The following is a 20612-nucleotide window of genomic DNA, read 5'->3' as shown; positions in this document are numbered from 1 at the left end:
AGGAGCGAATGAGGCAGTTGGTGGCCAAAGGCTAGCGAGGTGGTCCCAGGGCTCCTCCGCTGCACTCCCAGTGGTTATCGATAACGTGGCTGGCGGGGCTGTCGTTACTGTTGTCACTGCCCCTGCAACGGACCAAGGAGCACATTAAGAAGCAGCTTCGCATGCCTGGCAAAGGAGAGCGGCTCTTCTCCTCTTGGCAGAGGGAGCCTTTGGGGTTTGTAAACTGAGACTGATGGTTTGGTGAGGGTGCAGGGCGTGGGAAGGGGAGCGCCAGGGAGACGGGGAGGCGGTGAAGCTTCACCAGGCAGTGGGCTGGGGGCAGGGACTTAGGAGATGGCATCCCCAAGTCTGCTGCTAGATTGAATGTGGGAAGGGAGGGGGCGGGAGGAGTCATCAAACGGCAGGTGCCATTTCCCACCTTGGGGAGTGTGGGGGAGGAGGGCTGCCCACGCCACCACCGACCACTGCAACGTGCACCCCAAGCCCAGCCCTTGCTCTGGCTGAGTCTTTCAGGCTGGGCATAGCTCTCACAAGACTGCAATTCTGGGTGCACAATCTTTTCCCTTTTCCACCTGAGCTCCCCTGCCACCCCATCCTCACTTTTCTGGAGCCCTACGGGTGGGTTTTCTGCCTCCACTGTCCCCTGACACGGGGGAGGGGTGGGGCTGAGCCGGTTCTCCTTTGGACAGGGGCTTCTTAGACCCACCTCCCAGCCACTGCCAGCCTGGGGCCCCTTGCTGCTACCCAAGACCTCACTCCAGTGCTTTTGGCGCCCTCTGCTGGCCATGCAGCGCCACTGCGTGGTTCGCTCAACCCTCTTGAGACAGAGCCACCCTTCCTTGAATTCCCTTTACCCCGCAGTTCTGGAGAGATGCCCTTAGACCCAGCCAACCCCAGACCGGCCGGAGCAGGGAGAGAACCTGGATCTCTGGCATCATCTGTGTAAACAGCTGCTCCTTTCCCTTATGCCCTTCTGGTTCTGAGCCGTGGCTCTGCTGGGGATGGGGTTGGGCACCATGTCCCCCCACCCCATATCCACACCCAGGGCTTTGGGTTCCCAAAGGTGCTCCTGATTCTTCTGCTGACATCCAGTCCCTTCTCCCTCTGCCCACAGATACTCCTGTAGGCCCAGCCGCCATCATCTCCTAACTGGATGATTTCAACATAGCTTCTCACTGTCCCTCTCCACCCCCAAAAGTGCTCGCACGCAGTCTGTTCTCCACATCCACCCGAGGGAAGATTAAAAAACAAAACAAAACAAAGCAAAACAAAACAAAAAAATCAAGTCTGATTGTGTTGCTTGTCTGAGTATAACTACAGCGTCTCCCACTGCAAGAGGGCTGAGCCTTACCTGGTTGGGGAGTCCTGAGCCCAGACCCCTGCCTCATCCCCTGCGGCTTCTCCTTGTCTTCCCCCTCTGTCCTCACCTCTCTCTGCTCATGGGCTTGAGGCCCCTCCATCCCCGTGGAGTCTATCTCTGTCTGTGTCCCTGGAGTGTGAGAGCTCTAACGGCTGTCGGAGCCCTTTGTCTCTCTGAAGGGCTGCCGAGAACCTGTCCTCTCTCCAGGACCGGCCTACATGTGGACAGGGGAGAGCACAGACATGGCCATGTCCTTTCAGGGATTATATTGGGGTCCCCAGAGCCCTGAGGTGGGGGTGGGTGCTCTGGGGGTGAGGCTTGGTTACTTGGGGCTTCCCCAGGAATGGAGCTCCTGGGTCAGAAGTCCCCGAGTCAGAGGTATCAGACTGTGACCTTGGGCCATGCCTTGGAGGTGACTGACAGGGAGAGGGACTCCCCCAACAGCCCCCTTACCCCACCGACACCCACTCCTGCTCCAACCGGAGTCAGCCCTCCCTGCACGTATTTGTTCTCTAAGGTAGAGTCGTCCATACAATTTTGTTTGAAAAAGGCCTTCAGGAATTAAAAATGATTTTAAAGTCTCATTCAAAATTTCCTTTCATTTCACCAACACTTGGAAAAGCATCTTATTGCTGCTCCCTTATGTTTTTTATGTTTCACTTATATTTATGTCTTAAATATTATGAACTTACTCATGGGGAAACTGAGGCTCAGAAAGGTTATGTGGCTTACCCAAGGTCATATAGCATGGAAGTCATACAGATGGATTCAGACTCAGACACAGTTTGGCTCCACTGTCCTTCTCGTGGCCTCCCGAGGGGAAGCTGGCGTGTCCCCACTGGGGTCGAGGCCCTGCGGGAGCTGATCCTGCCTGTGTCTCCCCTTCACCCTCCGCAGTGCTGCATCGACAACTTTGAGGAGATTGTTAAGCTGCTCCTTTCCCATGGTGCCAACGTGAATGCCAAGGACAACGAGCTATGGACGCCCCTGCATGCGGCGGCCACCTGTGGCCACATCAACCTGGTGAAAATCCTCGTTCAGTAGTACGTGGCCCTCTCTCCCCCAGTGGGGCTTCTGCCCTGCCTTCGCTAGTTCTGTGCTGGTTTTGTTTTGTTTCTGCCTTCTGTCTCCCTCCTCTCTCTCCTCTTCCTCTAGGCCACCACTTCCTCTGCCTCTTGTGGTGCCTGGTATGTCTCTTTCTCCCCACACCCTCCTCCGCCTCTGTTTCTATGTCTCTCTCTCCTCCTCTGCCCCCCCTTCCCTTCCTCCCTCCATCTCTGTGTGCCTTTCCTACTCCTCTTTGTCTCTCTTCATTCTCTCTCTCCCTTTGTGCTGTACCCCCACCCCCAAACCACCACCCTTGCATTGTTGGAATGGTCCCCATTGGTCTTGGTGTGTGATCCTTTTGCCGTGCTGCTGCCTTGGGTTTGCTGGTATTTCGTGGAGGGCGGTTGCATCCGTGTTCATGAGGTATGTGGGTCTGTAGGTTTCCTTCTGTGTAGGGGCTTGGTCTGGCTTCATATCAGGGTATCAGGGTAGCCCTCTGTTTTTTAAAATCTCTTTCTTTCTGTCTCTGTGAGTCCATGAATTTATACTCATCTCCACTACCCTCTTTATGTCTTGTTGCCATTTTTGGCTAGTTTGCTATTAAAAAAAAAAAAAAAAAAAAAAAAAGCATCCTTCCTTGGCCCTGTCTCCCAAATGCTATCTACATGCTATTCCTTGGGTCGGGGGTCGGGGGGAGAACCTGCTTGGAGGGGCACCATGTAGCAGTGTCTTCCATAGGAATAAGGCCATTTCTGCATATGCTATTCTGATGGGCTTTTCCAGTCCTCAAATTCCTTCCTGCTCAGGTTCTGTAAACACAGAAAAAAACAACATTCCATTTCAAGTGGGTTCTATTGAATTCCCTGATAATTGGTGGGCACTTGAGCTGGGCAGTGGTCCCTCAGGAATGCAGAAGTGCTAGGGCACTGGGCAGGAAACCAGGGGATTTCAGTGCTGGTGCTTAGAGTGGGTCCTGGGAGGCCACGGAGAGCATCTGAGAGCAAGGAATCAGGAAGAGGGCCCAAGAACAGGTGACCTTTGGCAGAGGTCTCAGCAAAGCAGCACCTCGTCAGGTGGCCGCAGGGGACGATGGAGGTCACAGCGGAGGATCAGAGGGGAGGATCAGCTTGCCCAAGGGCATGTGGCAGCACAGAGACCTCTCCGTGCAGGGCCATTGGGCCTGAGGACTTACTGGTGGGGGCCTGTGCCCACAGCTCTGATGAGGACCTGGGTGTGACTCAGTCTTCCAGGAGCACCTGAACGATGATGGTGCCCAGAGGGAAAGGGAGTGGTGCCAGCCTGGCGCAGCGGGTCCCTACCACTGATCTGTGCCAGAGTCACGTGGCGTGTGGGTTCAGAATACCCACTCCCAAGCCCCCCCGCCAGAGGGTGTTTCAGGGGGTCCGGAGTAGAGTCCAGGAAGCTGCCCTGTATTTCAGGGATGCCTGGGTGATTCTGCGGGGCAGCCCAGAACCACACGTGGGAACCACTGGCCCCAAAAGCAGGTTCTGCCAGGGAGCCCCAAGGCTCGGTCTTGCCCCTGGGCTGTCAGCCTTTGGGGATGGGACTTGGAGATGGTGGGGGAGAGCTTAGGGTGTTTCTGCAGGGGGATGCAGACTGAAACAGAGCCGGGGTTTGAGCCTTGACCCTCCCACGTCCTCACTGTGTGACCTCGGACAACTGGCCGTCTGAGTCTCTGTGTCCTCTTGAGTGAGACGGGCTGACAGGAGCAGCCCACAAGGACTAGGATGAAGATGAAAGAAGACGGTGTGTTTATAGGGCCATTCATGTTATTTATGTTACGGTCACCAGGGAGGACTTTGACATTTGTCCCCAAGTGCCTGCCCGCTGGCCCAACAGAGCAGGAAGCCGGTGGAGGTCTGCTGGGGCTGCTCTCCTGGGAGAAGCCGAGTCCTGAAGCTGCTGTCCTAGCTGGGGGGCCCCAGTAAGGGGGGAAGGGCTGGGGCGCTAGGGTGCACAGTGGAGCTACCAGCGAGAGGCTGGAGGGCAGAGGCTGCCAGACTAACCCCAGCCACACTCCCCTGGTCCTCACTCTCACCCTCTCTCTGCAGTGGGGCCGACTTACTCGCAGTCAACTCGGATGGGAACATGCCGTATGACCTCTGCGAGGACGAGCCCACCCTGGATGTCATTGAGACGTGCATGGCATACCAGGGTAAGGTCAGGGCGGCGTGCCCTGGTGTGGGCATGGGTGCTCCAGTGAGCCGGCTACCTGCCTGCCTCGTGCCCAGCGCTCAGGAAAGGGGATGGATCCTCGTTACGATGGTTATCCCAGTGATTAGCAAGACGTGGACACAGAAGGACCCTTGGAAAGCTGTGCTGTGCAGAGGGAGGCATTGTTCTCTGCCGTGTCACCCACACGCGTGGGCGGCCTCAGCTGGCCCTGTCTCCTCTCCGTCAGCTGTGACAATCCAACTCAATAAACATTCACAAGAAAGATAGATTTCCATTTGGGAAAATAATCAAGAGTCAAGAACATTCGCGGGTGCCTGCTCTGTGCCAGGCACCACGGGGGCTGCCAGGGGCTGGGGTAAACAAGCTGTGGGCTGTTCTCAGCTCACAAATGAGCTTCAGAGAGGAAACAAATGTAGCAATTAGAGACCTGTCTGCCCCACCACCACAGGGACATATTTCTGAAGGTCTCTGCCAGAAGACAGCTCAAATCCAGACCCTTGGCCACAGTGTCAGGGCCGGCTGGGACCCTGCCCTTGAGTTCCTTCCCAGGGCGCTCCGGTAACCATGATGGGGTCCCTCCATTCCTTGGCATCTGGGCTCTGCCTGTCCATCTTTGGCCGACGGTCTGCAGTTTTGTGCCAGTCTGATGAATCTCTGTGCCCCTCTTTAGGAATCGTGTTTTCAAATGCAGTTCTCAGAATCTCAGGATTGATTATAAAGGAACCCAACGATATTAAACTATAGCTACTGAAATATTCCTAAACGTGTTATGTAGAAACTTGATTAATTCACGAAATAGCAAGGTAGCACGTCAGGAAAGTAGGCGCACTTTTTGTTGGTGTTAAAGTCACAGGCATTTCTTGTCGTGCTGTGGATTTCACTTTTGGCCTCAGGGAACGAAATGCTACATTTCAGTTCAGGGTTCATGTGAGTGAAATTATAATTTTTTTTCCCTCCTTTTCAGTTTACAGACCTACCCCAGATTCCATCCCAGAATGTTCAATCTAATGGACCTTTGAATAGAACATGTCACTTTTGCTTCCTTAAATACATTTAGTCGCTGCCGGTAACACTCAGACTTGTAGCCAGAGACTCAGGCTACAGAACGTCTGTCTGGGTCCTCACACCTCCCTTGACTCCACTTTGCTATTCAGAAGTTATGTTTGTCCATTCACTCATTCCCATAACAGAAATCCATGAAGCACCGTGCTGCAAACGCAGCCGCGGACGGGAAGGGGGAACTAGCAGAGCCCCTGGTCAGCTAGGTGGTCAGGGGAGGTCAGCAAGGGGGGCGATCCCGTCCAGACCGTGGCCTGGGGCAGAGCCAGCCATTTGAGCGGATGGAGGCAGGTGGATGGTGCAGAGGAACAGAACATCTCACAGTAGTGCCTCCTGGGCATCAGGAAGGAATGGCCCCTGTTCTGTGGGCTGGTGCGTGGGTGTGTGTTCACTGGGCCTGGGAGAGAGTGATCCATGGGCATGGCTGTCTGCTCTCTTGCCCAGCCGCCTGGCCCGTCTGCCCTGCATCCCTCCCTGCCTGGGGCCTGGCCCCGGGGTGCTGACTCGGCCCCCTCTCCCCTTTACAGGCATCACCCAAGAGAAGATCAACGAGATGCGGGCGGCCCCCGAGCAGCAGATGATCGCAGACATCCACTGTATGATCGCAGCGGGCCAGGACCTCGACTGGATAGATGCCCAGGGTGCCACGCTGGTGAGCACATGGGCCAGGCGGGTCGGGCTGGGGGCTCAGCACCAGCCTAGCTGGGGTGGATCTGCATCTGGTTGAGGTTAAGCTGATACAGTTGGGGCCTGTCTGTGGCCTTGAACCTCCTCCAGACTCACTTTGGGGCCAGGGTTGCTCCTGAAATATGGAGAGTTAGCAGAACAGGGCTCAGTGCCTTGGAGAATCTGGCCAGTCTCAGCTGGGGCTGGGGGTCAGGAGCCCTTTTGCTCACCAGCTCTGTCTTCCATTTCCTCCTTTACCTCATGTTCCCGGAATCCATCCGAGCCCATCACGTGGCCTTCCTCCAGTGGTGCCTCCCACGTAAAGACTGGAGCCACCAGCCACCCACTCGTGCATGCCCCCTTGCTTTGTGCCGTCCATTCCCCTGCCTTAGGATCACCTCTCCCATCCCTCTGCCCAGACTGAGCAGCCTCCCCGAACCTCACTGCGACAGCCTGTCCCCTGGGTTCTTTGGCTTCTGTGTCCAGACACCCAATCATCCATCCATCCATCCAACCCTCCACCCATTGGTTCCTTCCTCCATCCAGGCAACACACACCTGAGTGCCCCAGGCTTCATTAGACCCTGGAGATAGGGAACAAGAGAGCTCTTTCCCTCTCAGGTCTGCCTGATTAGCTCCGCTCATCCTTTCAGCTCACGTGTCAGGGATTGGAGACTTTGACCTCTCTCCGTAGGCTCTCCTATAGGATGGAGCCCGGTATTGGGGAGGGTCTGGCTCTGAGGCTTTAAACTGAAAACAGGAGCATGGCCTGGGATGCCCACATACCCACCTTCTCCTCACCGATGGCTGGGCCCTGGCCTCGGCTTGGGGTCCATGCTGGCCAGGAGCACTCAGGAGTCTCAAAATCTTGAGCTTACCTGGTAGGACTCAGCAGTCCTGAGAGCCTTCATTGCCCTTCAGGCCTGACCTGTGGCCCAAAGATAGTAAGTGGCCTTCTCACCTGGTTCCTGAGCCCCACCCTCTGCCTCATCCCCTCGCTAACCCATTAATGGGTCCCTGCTCAGCCCAGCCCTCAAAGATAGAGTCACATAGTGAGATGGAACATTGCTGTATGAAGGCAAAGCCAGGATGTCCCAGGGCACACGCCCCTTTGGGTCTGTGGCTGGCCGTCTAGACACACAGGTTTCCTCCTCCTGGACTGAGGCTGGCCTCAGGGTGGCCCAGACCACATGGGCCAGGCCCGTACTGGGTCTCAGGTCTTCTAGTAAAGTGGGGTTTACTATTCGTCCCTTCCCCACCAGGTTGTTGGGAGGAATAAATGGGATTCTGCATGTAGGTGCGAAGCCCAGAGTCTCTAAACTCTCAGTAGGTATCAGTGGTTCACACTATCATCATTATTATTAACGCTCTCCCTATCCCAGTCATGCCTTTTTATTCCCCGCCCAGTACGAGGCCACACAGATTGTAATGTCTGCTGGCCCTGCCGGCTGTCGTCTCCACAACTGGCAAACATCACACATTTATAAATCAGATGATTATTGTAATTTTCGTGGGTGCCTGCACCAGATCACACCCTGGGCTTCTTCTGCAAATTGAAAAATAAAGGAAAACGTCTGTTTGCCTGAACCTTATAGCAGCTGTACCTCAGGATGAGGCGACGCCTGACCGTCAGGGCTGCGTTCTGAAGGGCTGCTTTCCAGGGCCAAGCCTTCTCTGTCCCACTGTCTGCAATGCTGTTGCCCCAAATCTCAGCACCCCCAGAGCTCCCTGGTCTCCACCTAGCCAGCCTTCTGCTGGCCTCCTTGGGCTCTTCCCTCCGCCTCCCACCTTGGCTAGGCAGCTGGTGTCTCTTTACCTCATCGCCTTCCTCCTTCCTCCATTTCCATGGTGAACCTCGTCATCCCTCACGGCTCTCTGAGAATGTTCATCACTTACTGAGTGTCTGTCACGGGCTAGATGCTTTATGTACTTTCTGGAGATCAAGCAGATGGGACAAGTGAGGTCCCAGTATGGTGTCTATCACCAGAGGCCTTGAATGGTATCAGATAGGAGAGCTGTTACCTCAGCATGAGGCTTTCCTTTATTGGATGTACTGATGGCCTATCGTGTAACGAACAAACTCAAAACTTAGCCTCTTGAAACAACGATCAATATTTATCACTTCACATAGTTTCTGTGATTAGGGAATGGGGAACAGCTCAGCTGGGTAGCTGTGCTTGGGGGTCTCTCAGGAAGCTGCAGTCGTCTGAAGACTGGACTAGAGCTGGAAGATCCACTTCCAAGATGGCGCCCTCATGTGGCTGGCAAGTTAGTGCCCGCTGTCAGCAGGAGGCCTCCATGCTTCACCTCCTCAGGCTTCTCTGTACTACGTGATGGCTGCTTTGTCCTCGAGGGATTGATCCCAGAGAGCAGGAGGTGGAAGCAGTGATGCCTCTTATGACCTCACCTCAGAAATCACACACCACCACTTCACAATGTCCTACTTGTTAGAAGTGAGTCACTTGTTCTGGCCCACATTCAGAGCAAGAGAATTAAACTTCCTCTCTTAAGGGAAGTATATCAAAGAATGTGTAGACATTTTAAAACCACCACGCTGGGCCTCTGAAACCCCTTCCTTCCAGCTCAGCACATGGTAGGGACTCAGTCAATGCTGTTGCCTTAACCACAGGGGCCTTCACACCAACCACAGGATAAAGAGTGGCCTTAATTAATAAAACTTTGCAATGTGACTGGATTTCTGCTTCCTTCTCTTCCATTCTACCGTCCCTGGAAATGAGCTGGGATTTGGGTTGGGAAGAGGGCTCTCCTGTCTCTAAAAGTGGGACTGGCACCCATAGGGAAGATTCACCTTCCCCTCCCCTTTAGCTGCACATCGCTGGAGCCAACGGATACCTGCGGGCAGCCGAGCTCCTCCTGGACCACGGAGTGCGTGTGGACGTGAAGGACTGGGATGGCTGGGAGCCCCTGCACGCGGCTGCCTTCTGGGGACAGGTAATGCTCGGCAGTGGGACCTACCCGCTGTCCTTTGGGCTGGCAGTTGGTTCACAGGACCCACTGAAGGTGTTGACTATAGCTAGTTTGTGAGATAGGAAAAGACCTAGAGAGTTTCCAAAAACATTTGATAAGTTGTGTTCTAAGAAGACGATAACACATTTACCAAATTAGGTAATTCTTCATGCTTCTGATTTGGTCCTTTCTCCCTCTGTTTCCCAGATCGAAAACTCCAGCTTTTGCAGTCCCTCCTTAGATGCTTGGCAGCTCTAGATTTACAGCAGACTCCTTCTCCTATCCCTTGGCATGGCCCAGGAATGCTGGAGGAGGGGTCAAGCCCATTGTGTTGCCAGGATTCCTGCCTCCAGGGTGCAGGGCCTTCCCTGCAAACCAGCTTTGCCCCATCACTCTTTATGTCAGATCCTGAGAAACGTGGGGGCACTCTATCTACCTCCCAGACTTTTTGAGCCCAGGGGGCATGTGGGCTTCTTCCTGTGTTTCAGATGCAGATGGCAGAGCTGTTGGTGTCCCATGGGGCTAGTCTCAGTGCTAGGACATCCATGGATGAAATGCCAATAGGTAAGTCCAGCATAAAATCCAGAACACCCTTAGCTACTCATTGGGGTTTTTATAGATAGTGGGATAATTGGGTAAAATATAGAGTTGGCTTGATGGTGGACTGGTGTGTGGATGGGTAGCAAAATGAATGAATAAGTTAATGAAGGGTAGATTGTACAGATGGATAGCTGGACGGATGGATAGATAAATGTATTCATGGGTGGGTGGATGGAGGATGGCTGGCTGATGGGTGGATGGATGATGGGTAGATGGATGATGGGTGGATGGATGGATGGAGGATGGGCGGATGATGGGTGGTTGGATGGATGGATGGATGGATGATGGGTAGATGGATGGAGGATGGATGGATGATGGGTGGATGGATGGATGGAGGATGGGCGGATGATGGGTGGTTGGATGGATGGATGGATGGATGATGGGTAGATGGATGGAGGATGGATGGATGATGGGTGGATGGATGGATGGAGGATGGGCAGATGATGGGTGGATGGATGAATGGATCAATCACTGGTTAGGGATGAATCTACGGATGGATGGCTGGGTCAGTGACTGGGTGGGTAGAGAAATGAAGGGATTGGTTGGATTGAACGTGTAGGTATATATGATCCGAGATATATATAAGTTCTGGCTTGGGCTACATAGAGTACCTGCTTGTTTCTCTCAATACTTCCTATATCACTGGAGAGTTGATGACTCCTGTTGGAAACTACTGAAGGTGGATGGATCTTTTGGTCATAGCAGAGAACCTTAGGAGCTATGACTATATGGGTCCTGGGCTTCCCATTCTTATCCTTTAAGGATTGGGGTATAGCCCAGGAAGTGAGGCCAGCATTGTTTACTCCCCTCTCTGGATGCCCCCAAAGATGCTGAGAGTTTTCAGTGCGTTGGGTGGCAGCTCCCATGGTCTGGAGGGCTCCTGGGGTCCACCGGTCCTGGCACTGCTCCCCACAACAGCTTCCTCCCCTGCTTCAGACCTGTGTGAGGAGGAGGAGTTCAAAGTCCTGCTGTTGGAGCTAAAACACAAGCATGACGTCATCATGAAGTCACAGCTGAGACACAAGTCATCCTTGAGCCGGAGAACGTCCAGCGCAGGGAGCCGTGGGTGAGTCAGGGCAGGCCGGCCGTGGTTCCTGGGGGCACTCCTGCCTGTGGCGCTTGGGCCCAGCCCTCCAGCAGCTCCTCTCTCCCCTCAGGAAGGTGGTGCGTCGAGCCAGCCTGTCGGACAGGACCAACCTGTACAGGAAGGAGTATGAGGGAGAGGCCATACTGTGGCAGCAGCGGAGTGCGGCAGAGGACCAACGGACTGCCACCTACAACGGGGACATCAGGGAGACCAGGACAGACCAAGAGAACAAGGACCCAGTGAGTGGCCTTGTGACCTGCCTCGGTGTCAGCTGCTACTGGGATGGAGGACAGGGCCCCGGCCTGGTCTTGGCCTTTTCATGTCAGAGCCTTCAGGGGGAGGGCTGCTGGACAGCGCCCTTACACCAGCTGGACCCCTTTGGTGCTGGTGGCCCCTGTGCTTCTTGAGGAAGTCCTGGTGTGAGAGTCAGAACTGGGAGCCTTGGCAGCCAGGAGGGTCTCCTAACAGACAAGAAGTCCCTGCTGTGTGCCTGCTGTGCTCTGGTACATCTGGTTCTGGGCTCCCCAAAGGAGAGGCTCAGCACAGCAGTGCCCCCAGGTGCTAACAGCACTAGAACGTTCTGGGGGGGAACATAACAAGATATGGAGAACTGTGTTTATGGAGCACATCTGGTTGGGAAAAATGTGTGGAAATACTGAGCAGGGTACTGGTTGGAGCCATAAGAAGCCTGCTCCGAGAGTAGCTGCTGGTCTGGGCGTTGAACTGCTTTCTTAAGGGGATGCCGTGTCAGTTTCCTAGAATTTCTGGATCCCATTTCCACAAACTCGGTAGCTCAGATCCCTAGAAGTGTGTTCTGTTACAGTTCTGGAGGCCAGAAGTCGAAAGTCTAAGTGTCAACAGCATTGGTTTTTTCTGTGGGCTCCAAAAGGGAATCTGTTGCATGCCTCTCTCCTAGCTTCATGTGGCTCAGGCACGTGCTGGCTTTGCTCGCCAGACTCCAGTCTCTGCCTCTGTGGTCACATGGCTTCTCCCTTGTGTGTGTCTGTGTCTCTGTTTTCTCTTCTTAGACAGCAGTCATTGGATTAGTGCCCACAATCCAGGATGACCCCATTTTAACTTATTATATCTGCGAAGACTCTGCCTCCAACTAAAGTCACATTCAGATACATGGGGCGACCAGGAATTTTGGGAGGACCCTGTGTTACTTAGTACCAACAGGCTTGGGTTTCATGCATGGCTGCTGGCTTGCTGAGTGGGGCCAGCAAGTTTGGGGCAGAATTGCTGGGGACAGAAACAGAGAGGCTGACTGTCCATAGCAGTGGTCTGCCTTTTTGGTATATCTACCAATGATAAGCAGCTGAAAACAGTTCTGGAAAGTATTGCTTTGGTGGAATGAAAAATGATTAGCCCAGCGTACCCCTGCATCTCTGTGGGACCTGCCCTCCAGCTGGAACAGTGAGGTCACATGAAGGCTGATCTGAAGCCGGGAAAGGTGCCCACCCAAGGGAATCCAGTCACAGCCCTTGCTGGGGACAGAGAGGGCGCCTCAGAGGCTCTGTTGTGCCTACTTCTAGGGTCGGGGAGAAGAGAGATGCAGACTGAAATTAAATCACATTTATTTAACTTTCCTTTGTGAGTGCGGTGAAGTTATGTTCAGTACATGAATTTGAAATGGGTTTTTCAGTTGAACTTTTGTAAACATGTCCCCTGAGATGAATGCATGGAGCATTTCCATCACCCCAGAAAGTTCCTGGTTCCGAGTCAGCAGTCCTCCTGCCCTAAAAGGCAGCTCTGTTTACCTTTGAGCACTGAAGAGCAGGTTTGCGCCCACATCTGCGTGTGAATGGCCTCAGCAGTCTGTAGTCTTGTGTGTCTGACTTACTTGGAGACCCTGAGACTCATCCCTGTGCAGGCACAGAGCTGCAGCTCAGCCTTTTCCCTCACTCTGGAGAGTTCTGTTGTTTAAATATGTGACAGCACATGGGTCCATTCTTCTGCTGGTGGACATTTGGGCTGTTTCAAGTGTGGGGCTACTTTGAATAAAGCTGCTCAAAACATTCTCCGACGGGTTTTTGGTGGGCATAAGCCCTATTTTCTGTAGGACCGTGTAGCCAGGAATGCAGAACAGCTCATGGGGAGGCTACTAGAGATACTGCCATGCAAGTTTCCAGAGTGACTGTTCCCATCTGCTCTCTGAGCAGGTGCGCAGAACTCTTTGCGCCGGTCCCTGATGTAACATCGCTCTCCATTTCAGCCGTCCTGGCCTGCTTGCTGCTGCAGCTTGCATTTTAAATTTGCATCTCTCTGATGGTGGACGATGGAGACCGCTTGTTCATGTCATTAGGGGCTGACCGCATGTCTTCTTTCGTGCAGTGTCTGTTCTTTTGCCCCTTTTCCTTGTTGATCTCTGGGAGACACTGGAGATTCTTAAAGAAATCCTCAGGGGGAAAAAAAAAAGATATCCTCAGGGAAGCAGCTGCTTCCCCCCGCCCCCACCTGTCCCCATGTTTGTTCAGATCTCACAGCCCAGGACTCTGCCAGAAGTCCTCGCCAGTGTGGGGTGGCACAAAGCATCAGCCCCGCAGGGAAGGGGGTGGGAAGATGTGGCCTGAGTTCATCCTTAACTTCTGCAGCTTTCTCATCAACGCTGTGCTTGGGGGTTAGGTGAAGGCAAACAAAGGGCCTGCTTTGCAGAGAAAAAGGAAGGAGCTCTGGGCTTCGGGCCAATCATCCAGAGGTCCAGTCCCAAGGACAACTGTCAGGGTCCAGAGCCCCAGATCCTAGGCGAAACCAAGATCACAGGGCACCAGCTATGAAGCCCCAAGTTCCTTCCTTTCTCTGACCTATCCCTTTCAAGGCTTTAGGTACTGGCAAGGCTGTGAGAGTCTCTAAGGTAGACATTCTCCAGAGTGGGGTCCCTGGACCAGCAGTAGCAGCGTCACCTGGGAGCGTGTGAGAAAAGCAGACTCTCTGGCCCGCCCTACATGTACTGAACATGCACCCTGGGCTCTGGGTTTAACCGGTGCTCTGTGCCCTAACCAGCTCTCCAGGGGACTCGGAGGCACACCAGACATTGAAAACCCCTCATCTAAGGAGGTGTTTGCTTGGTCTGACCTGCAAGTTGGGTTTCTGCCAGGACTCCACCCAGTTAGCTACCAGAGCTGGCCCCTGCACATACTTCGGCAGAGCTGGCACCCTGACATGAGGCTCGGGAGGCAGGCAGCAGCCCTGTCTCTTCAGCCAGTGGCTCACAAACTTAACTGTACCAGAAAATTCCTTGGGGAAGTGTTTTTGGTTTTGTTCGTTTAAAATCCTGGTGTCTAGGTTGCAACCCAGACTAATTAAATCTGAATCTTTGGGCCTGGGGCCCAGGCTTTGTATTTATGTATTTAAAAAAAAAAAAAAAAAAAAAAAAAAAAAAAAAAATAAAAAAAAAAAATCAATAGACTTGATTTTTTGGAGCAGTTGTGGTTTCTGGAAAACATACGTAGGAAGTACCTAAAGTCTCCACACACACCCTTTATCACGTCTGCTGGTTTCCACTGGTATGAACATCTTGCCTTAGTGTGGTAGGTGTATTACCATGATGATAACAATATAGAGACATAATTGTTAACTGATGCCTATAGTTTACGTTAGGGTTTACCCTCGGTGTTCAACATTCTACAGATGTTGACAAATATGTGGTGTCATATAGCCGTCATTAAAGTTTCATACAGAATACTTCCACTGCCCTAAAAATCCCTGGTGCTCCACCTGTCCATTACTCCCCAAACCCTGGGCAACCACTGACCGTTTTACTGTCTGCATGGTTTTGCCTTTTCCAGAATGTCATAGAGTGGGAATCACACAACGTAGCCTCTTCAGATTGGCGCTGTGCAAGTGTTTTTAACTCCCCAGCTGATGTAGTGTGATTTAATTCCCCAGCCTCTGAAGCTGAGAACTAGTGTCTTAAATCCATGCTCGTCAAAGCACCATGGGGAGTTTGTTAGAAACGCTGGAATTCGAGTTCCAACCCCGAACTGGTGATTCAGCATGGACCCTTTCACAAGAGCCCCAGGTGACTCATACGCACATAGAGTTAGAGAAGCGTTGATCTCGACAATGAAAAGCGGTCTTTCCAAGACCATTCCGGAAGTAAAGAAAATAGATAGAGAAATTTAAGTTGAAAAAAAAAATTTCACAAATGCGGCATCAGTCTGCCTGCATAGCTCAGAAATGCCATTAAATATGAGAAGAAAAGACATACCTACAGGGAAGCTTGCTGTGGAAAGTGCCCTCGCCTTACTGTGTCTTAACCTAACTGTGTATTTCTGGGAGATCTTTCCAGGAAGTGGAGACTCCTGGAATTGCAAGTCAGCACAGGAAGGTTGCCTTTGTTCTTTTCACCAGGTGTAGAACATTCCAGAACAAGTACTTGCCCTAGTTTACCACCCGCCTAACGGTGACGTTCAGGCTTTTCTCCCCTAAGGGGACATGTATCTGTGAAATGAAGTCCTCGAAATGGGCTTGCTGGTGCAAAGTATGCATTCTTCCATAAAAACGAACTTTTGGGGGATGGGGAGATGTTGAGATGTTGTCCTCCGAAGAGACTATGGTACTTTATGTACCTGCCTGTTTTCCCGCACCCTTGCCGATGCCGAGTCATAACACATTTTTAAAACATTTGTCAGTGTGACAGGTAAAAAGATATTTTGTTGCTTTAATTTTCATGTCATTAACTATGAGTGAGATTGAATATTTTCTCTTGTGTTTATATGCTATAAATGTAATAGCTCATGTTTAATAATAATATTATAATTATATATAATAATACTATTATTTATTATTATTATTATTATTGTCATTGCCATGAGCTGCACATTAATCTCCTTTGTTTTTTTTTTTTCTGTTGGATAGTTGGGCTTTTATTTATTTTTATTTTATTTTTTAATTCTTTCAAAGATTTTGTTTATTTGACAAAGATCACAAGTAGACAGAGAGGCAGGCAGAGAGAGATGGCAAAACAGGCTCCCTGCTGAGCAGAGAGCCCGTGCAGGGCTTGATCCCAGGACCCTGAGATCATGACTTGAGCTGAAGGCAGAGGGTTTAACTCACTGAGCCACCCAAGCGCTGCTAGTTGGGCTTTTTAAAATGGATTTTTAAGAGTTCTGGTTTATTTGGGAAATTAATTGCTTTTCTGTCATATATGTCGCAGTTTTTTTAATGTGTCTTTTGACTTCATTTATGATGAATTTAACTATGCTTTACATTTTTGTGTTCACCAAATGTAGCTACCTTTTAGTTTGTAGTTTCTAGGCGGCAGCTCCTTTTTAAGCTCTTGTTATTCAGAGATTTCAGAGTGGGTATTTGCTGGGAATACAGAGGAAGGATTATAAGTGACCAAAAACTCAGCTAAGGGGCGCTTGGGTGGCACAGTGGGTTAAGCCGCTGTCTTCGGCTCAGGTCATGATCTCAGGTCCTGGGATCTAGCCCTGCAAGAGAGAGTCTGCTTCTCTCTCTCTCTCTCTCTCTCTCTCTTTCTTCCTGCCTCTCTGCCTACTTGTGATCTTTCTCTGTCAAGTAAATAAATAAAATCTTAAAAAAAAAAAAAAAACTCAGCTAAAATCGAGTGACATGAAACAGGAATTTTTCGGCTCGTGTAACTGCAAAGTCTGGGACCAGTTGGGTCCTAGGGCTCTCAGTGCACCCCTTCGGTCTCCCTCTAATGTCAGGTCAATGTCAAGCAGGCCATTTGACGTGCAATCTCCCCAGGCCCCCAGCTTCCAACATTCTCACTACCCTCGAGTTCTGCACACACAGAACTTCTCTTTCTCAAGTTTTCTGGTGCACATCCAAGGGCTCAGTTTCATGGACTCCTTTTCAGTCAAGAACCAACTCCTGCAGGGAGTACGTTGATGGGCCAGACCTGGGGTCATGGTCCAGCCCCTTCAGCAATGATGGGGATCAGTCAGCTCTCCCAAAAGACAGATTGGTGAGTCCCCCCAAAGTGGAATGCAGGTCCTGTTAGCCCAGTTGGGCAAATGGTGGGAGGACCGGTCCAGACCAGAATGCCCTCCACAGAGGTGCAAGTCGGGAGTGAGTTCAGATCCTCTAACCGGCTGCTCATGTCCTTCTCCCCCTCAGAACCCCCGGCTGGAGAAACCCGTGCTGCTCTCTGAGTTCTCTACCAAGATCCCACGAAGTGAAATGGATGGGCCTGTTGAGAACGGCCTCCGAGCTCCGGTCAGCACCTACCAGTATGCGCTATCCAACGGGGACATCTGGAAAGTGCACGAGGTGCCTGACTACAACATGGCCTATGGCAGCCCCGGTGTGGCCGACGCCACCCCTCCCTGGAGTGGCTACAAGGAACAGAGCCCCCAGACGCTTCTGGAGCTGAAGCGACAGCGGGCTGCCGCCAAGCTGCTCAGCCACCCTTTCCTGAGCACCCACCTGGGCAGCAGCATGGCCAGGACGGGCGAGAGCAGCAGCGAAGGCAAGGCCCCCTTGATCGGAGGCAGAACTTCCCCGTACAGCAGCAATGGTGCCTCGGTCTATTACACCGTCACCAGCGGAGATCCCCCGCTCTTGAAGTTCAAGGCTCCCATGGAGGAGATGGAGGAAAAGGTCCACGGCTGCTGCCGCATCTCCTAGTCTCTGTATGATGGAGGAGAGAGATGCTTCGGGGAAGGGTCTCTGGGATCCAGGATCCCCCCCCACCCCCCAGCAGCCTTGGCTGGGGAGACATCAGAGGGCAGCTTGCGGGGAGGTGGGCTCTGCTTTCCAGGGGAACGCTGACCCCACCTCACCCAGCGGCCATAGCATCGCCACGTCCCACGGTTCTGCTTCCTGCTGCATTGTCTGCCATCAGAAACAAGGCCCATTGTGGCTTCCTAACTCTCCCCGCTGTCATATTTGGGAGGGGGGGCTGGGATTCTGGCTCTTTTGTTGGTAAAGGCTTCTCTGGACCAGTACCCACATATCAAATATCGGTGTGCATGTGCTCGCGCACACGTGCACACACACACACATACATACACACTCAACCATGTGTAGGAATCACACACCTGGGCTCATGGGAAGCAGGTCGGACTGACAATTTGTGGGCTCTTCCCAAAAGGATTGAGGCTAAGACTCTGTTATGTCACCACTGCCAACATGGCTTTAGCTGGGAACGGGGCCTGGTAAGCTGAGACCCACAGTCCTACCACAGTCATACTGGGGCTTGGGCCACCGTCCACATCTGGAAGGAGCAGGAGGTCCACTCTTTGATCAGAGGGAGCTATGAGCCGACATGGGTCCATGAGATGGGCAGTGGCCTGCTCCCCAGAGCCTTGCCCATGCCAAGAGCCAGCAGTGTGACCACCCGGAGGCTGAGGTGGAGAGCCAGGCTCTTCCTTTCCTAGAATAATCCAAGTCACATTTTACTTCTAGATGGAAGTATCAAAAATTAGAGGGAAGGGGGAACAAATTTAGTGTGTCCAAAAGTGCACTTGATAAAAGAATTCTCTTAGGCTGCAGGACTCCAGGTGGAAGATAACTGAACTTGCTTTCCTGCTTTCTTTCCTGGGTAGCATCATGATCACTAGGCTTTCCTGACCGGTGTTGGAAACATGTAGCTTGTGTTGGAAGGGCTTTCGAGGGCGAAGAGTGAGTTGGTGTTAATTTCTGTGAGCATCTCTAGTGGCCGTGACCAAGCCCGGTGCCTTGGGCCATCTTTGTGAATATTCAGGTGGCTTCAGTCCAGCCTCTGTCAGCTAGACTTCCCCAGCCTGAGCCATCAGAGTGAGCAGTGGGGGACAGCTGGAATCCCCCAACTCCTCCCAGAGTCAGTGCTCAGGACCCCCAGCCCAGCTTTGCCTTTTCTGGAATGCTTGGTAAGACAAGTCTGCCAGGTGGCCCTTATGAGATCCTGCCGGGCCCAGGGGCTCCCAGCCTGTCATGGGAGTGATGACACCCCACGGCTGCAAATCCAGGGTGCCCATGGCCAACACCCTGCACTGCATTCAGGAGAGCGGTGGTAGGGCTGGAGTTGGACCTTCCCATGGCCCAACAGCTTCACAGCCACGATCTCCCTAGCACTGGGGAGGGCAGGCTACCCACCGCCTCTCTCCTGCATCTTCTCAAGAGCCCCCTTGAAACTGCTGTCTACAGGCCCAGCCAGAACCTACTGGTGTACTTAATAAGCAGCAGGTTTGTCCCCTGCCCTGCGCCTTTTATTTGTCCTGAAACTACCTCCTTAGAGCTCTGAAGGGGTCCCCTAGTCCTGATTCTGGGATTCAGGGGACCACTCTGGGTTCCTTCTAATCTTCTTTCTGAGCCTATGAGAAATTCTCCCTGAGGGGCCCCTGGGCCAGAGGGAGGGGGCTGAGGCTGGAGGAGCCCCCCCCCCACCGGTGCCACAATTCTAGTGATGGGGTCCGCTGTTTATCAGTCCCTGTCCTCACTGTGGCCTCCATGGCCCCATAGCCCAGAAAGGGAGCTGGATCCCAGGGGCCTGGCAGATGCTTTATCGGGACCAGAGAGCTGGGGGCTCTCTGGTCCTGGTAAAGGGCAGCTGGACCAGAGAGCAAAGGGCTCTGTGGCATCACTGTGCGCTTGGTGGCTCCTGGGTGCAGGGAGGGTCACAACACCAGGCCAGCCCCACCCCAGCTCCTGGATAGACCCAGTCTAGGGTGGAGGGGCAGCTCAGGAGGCTACAGACAGGCAGGCACCATGCCTCCTGCAGCCCTGGCATCTGGGGCTGGCTCTCCACCGTGTCAGCCTGGGTCTGGAGCCGGGCAGGGGATGATCCAGAACACACATACCTTTGGCTTTAAAACAGTGTTCAGATTTGACTGACCCTGAATTCCTCTGGAGCAAACAAGCTGCAAGCAGAAGAAGCCATACACTCCCAGGAGGGGGCCGGGCAGGTTTCCCGATCTGTTTGCTCGGGAGCCAGAGACTGAAGGCAGAGACTGAAGGCGCTTATTACCCACGCTGAGCCCTTCTGGCCACTCCCTCCTTTCCCCTCACTGGTTGCCTCCTGGGCCATTCACCCCCCACCTGGAAGGCCAGGAATCCTAGCTGATTCCCCTACAGGAGCCGACTTAAGACTCCCAGGCATTTCAGCTCTCATTTTCAGTCGGGGTAAGTCATTCCCTATTAGGGCTTCAGGAACCTGGGGAACTTTCCCTAAGGGTCTCTTTGGTGTTGAGGGACAAGGTGGGGTCGGGATAACTCGTTTATTTGCTGACTTAGTTTATTGAGTAGCTGAGACATACCAAGCACTATGTTAGGTTGTGGGGGTAAAGGAGGAACAAGACAGGGTGAGGAGACCCCGTTTTACAATTTGCATCCCCGGAGGAACACGACTGTCAGCAGCCCCATTCAATTTACTTGAGACGGAGTGACCATATCCTGGTCCAGCTTCAACCCAGCTTCTAGCTCCTAGAATCCCTAGAGTACAAAACCCATCAGCAGGGAAATGGCTGCTGTGGCCATCCCTGGATAACATTTGCTACTAGATGCAGATGCTGGATCTTGAGTTCTAGGGAGACACCTTCCAAGTCTGTCTGGAACTTTCAGGGATAGCTGCCTTTGGGCCAGCATCTTTGGGACATTGTATAATAGCAGTTTGAGGTCAGTATGTAGAAGAACTGAGAGTCTGGAATTTGCTGCTGAGTGCATCTCCGGTTCTGAAACTCTT

At 52.7% G+C, this 20612-nt stretch overlaps 1 protein-coding gene across 3 annotated transcripts in view; it reads left to right on the top strand.

Moving 5' to 3' along the window:
• The window catches only part of PPP1R16B (protein phosphatase 1 regulatory subunit 16B), an 89874-nt gene extending 70745 nt beyond the window's left edge, over positions 1–19129 (top strand). Inside the window, exons 4-11 of one of the 3 annotated variants that reach the window (XM_059133206.1) lie at positions 2258–2403; positions 4480–4583; positions 6190–6314; positions 9154–9279; positions 9783–9858; positions 10831–10960; positions 11052–11220; positions 17069–19129. In XM_059133206.1, the coding sequence (XP_058989189.1) occupies positions 2258–2403; positions 4480–4583; positions 6190–6314; positions 9154–9279; positions 9783–9858; positions 10831–10960; positions 11052–11220; positions 17069–17578 (1386 nt within the window). In that variant the 3' untranslated portion in view covers positions 17579–19129. Of the gene's footprint in view, positions 1–2257; positions 2404–2431; positions 2831–4479; positions 4584–6189; positions 6315–9153; positions 9280–9782; positions 9859–10830; positions 10961–11051; positions 11221–17068 lie in introns of those variants that run through there. The other 2 variants (XM_059133208.1, XM_059133207.1) reach the window with 2 other exon arrangements.
• The last annotated feature ends 1483 nt before the right edge of the window (positions 19130–20612 follow it).

Source organism: Mustela lutreola, chromosome 9 (assembly GCF_030435805.1).
Source record: "Mustela lutreola isolate mMusLut2 chromosome 9, mMusLut2.pri, whole genome shotgun sequence".
NCBI lineage: Eukaryota > Metazoa > Chordata > Mammalia > Carnivora > Mustelidae > Mustela > Mustela lutreola.
Note: the sequence above shows the minus strand (reverse complement) of the source record. Positions and strands in the feature narration are given on the sequence as shown.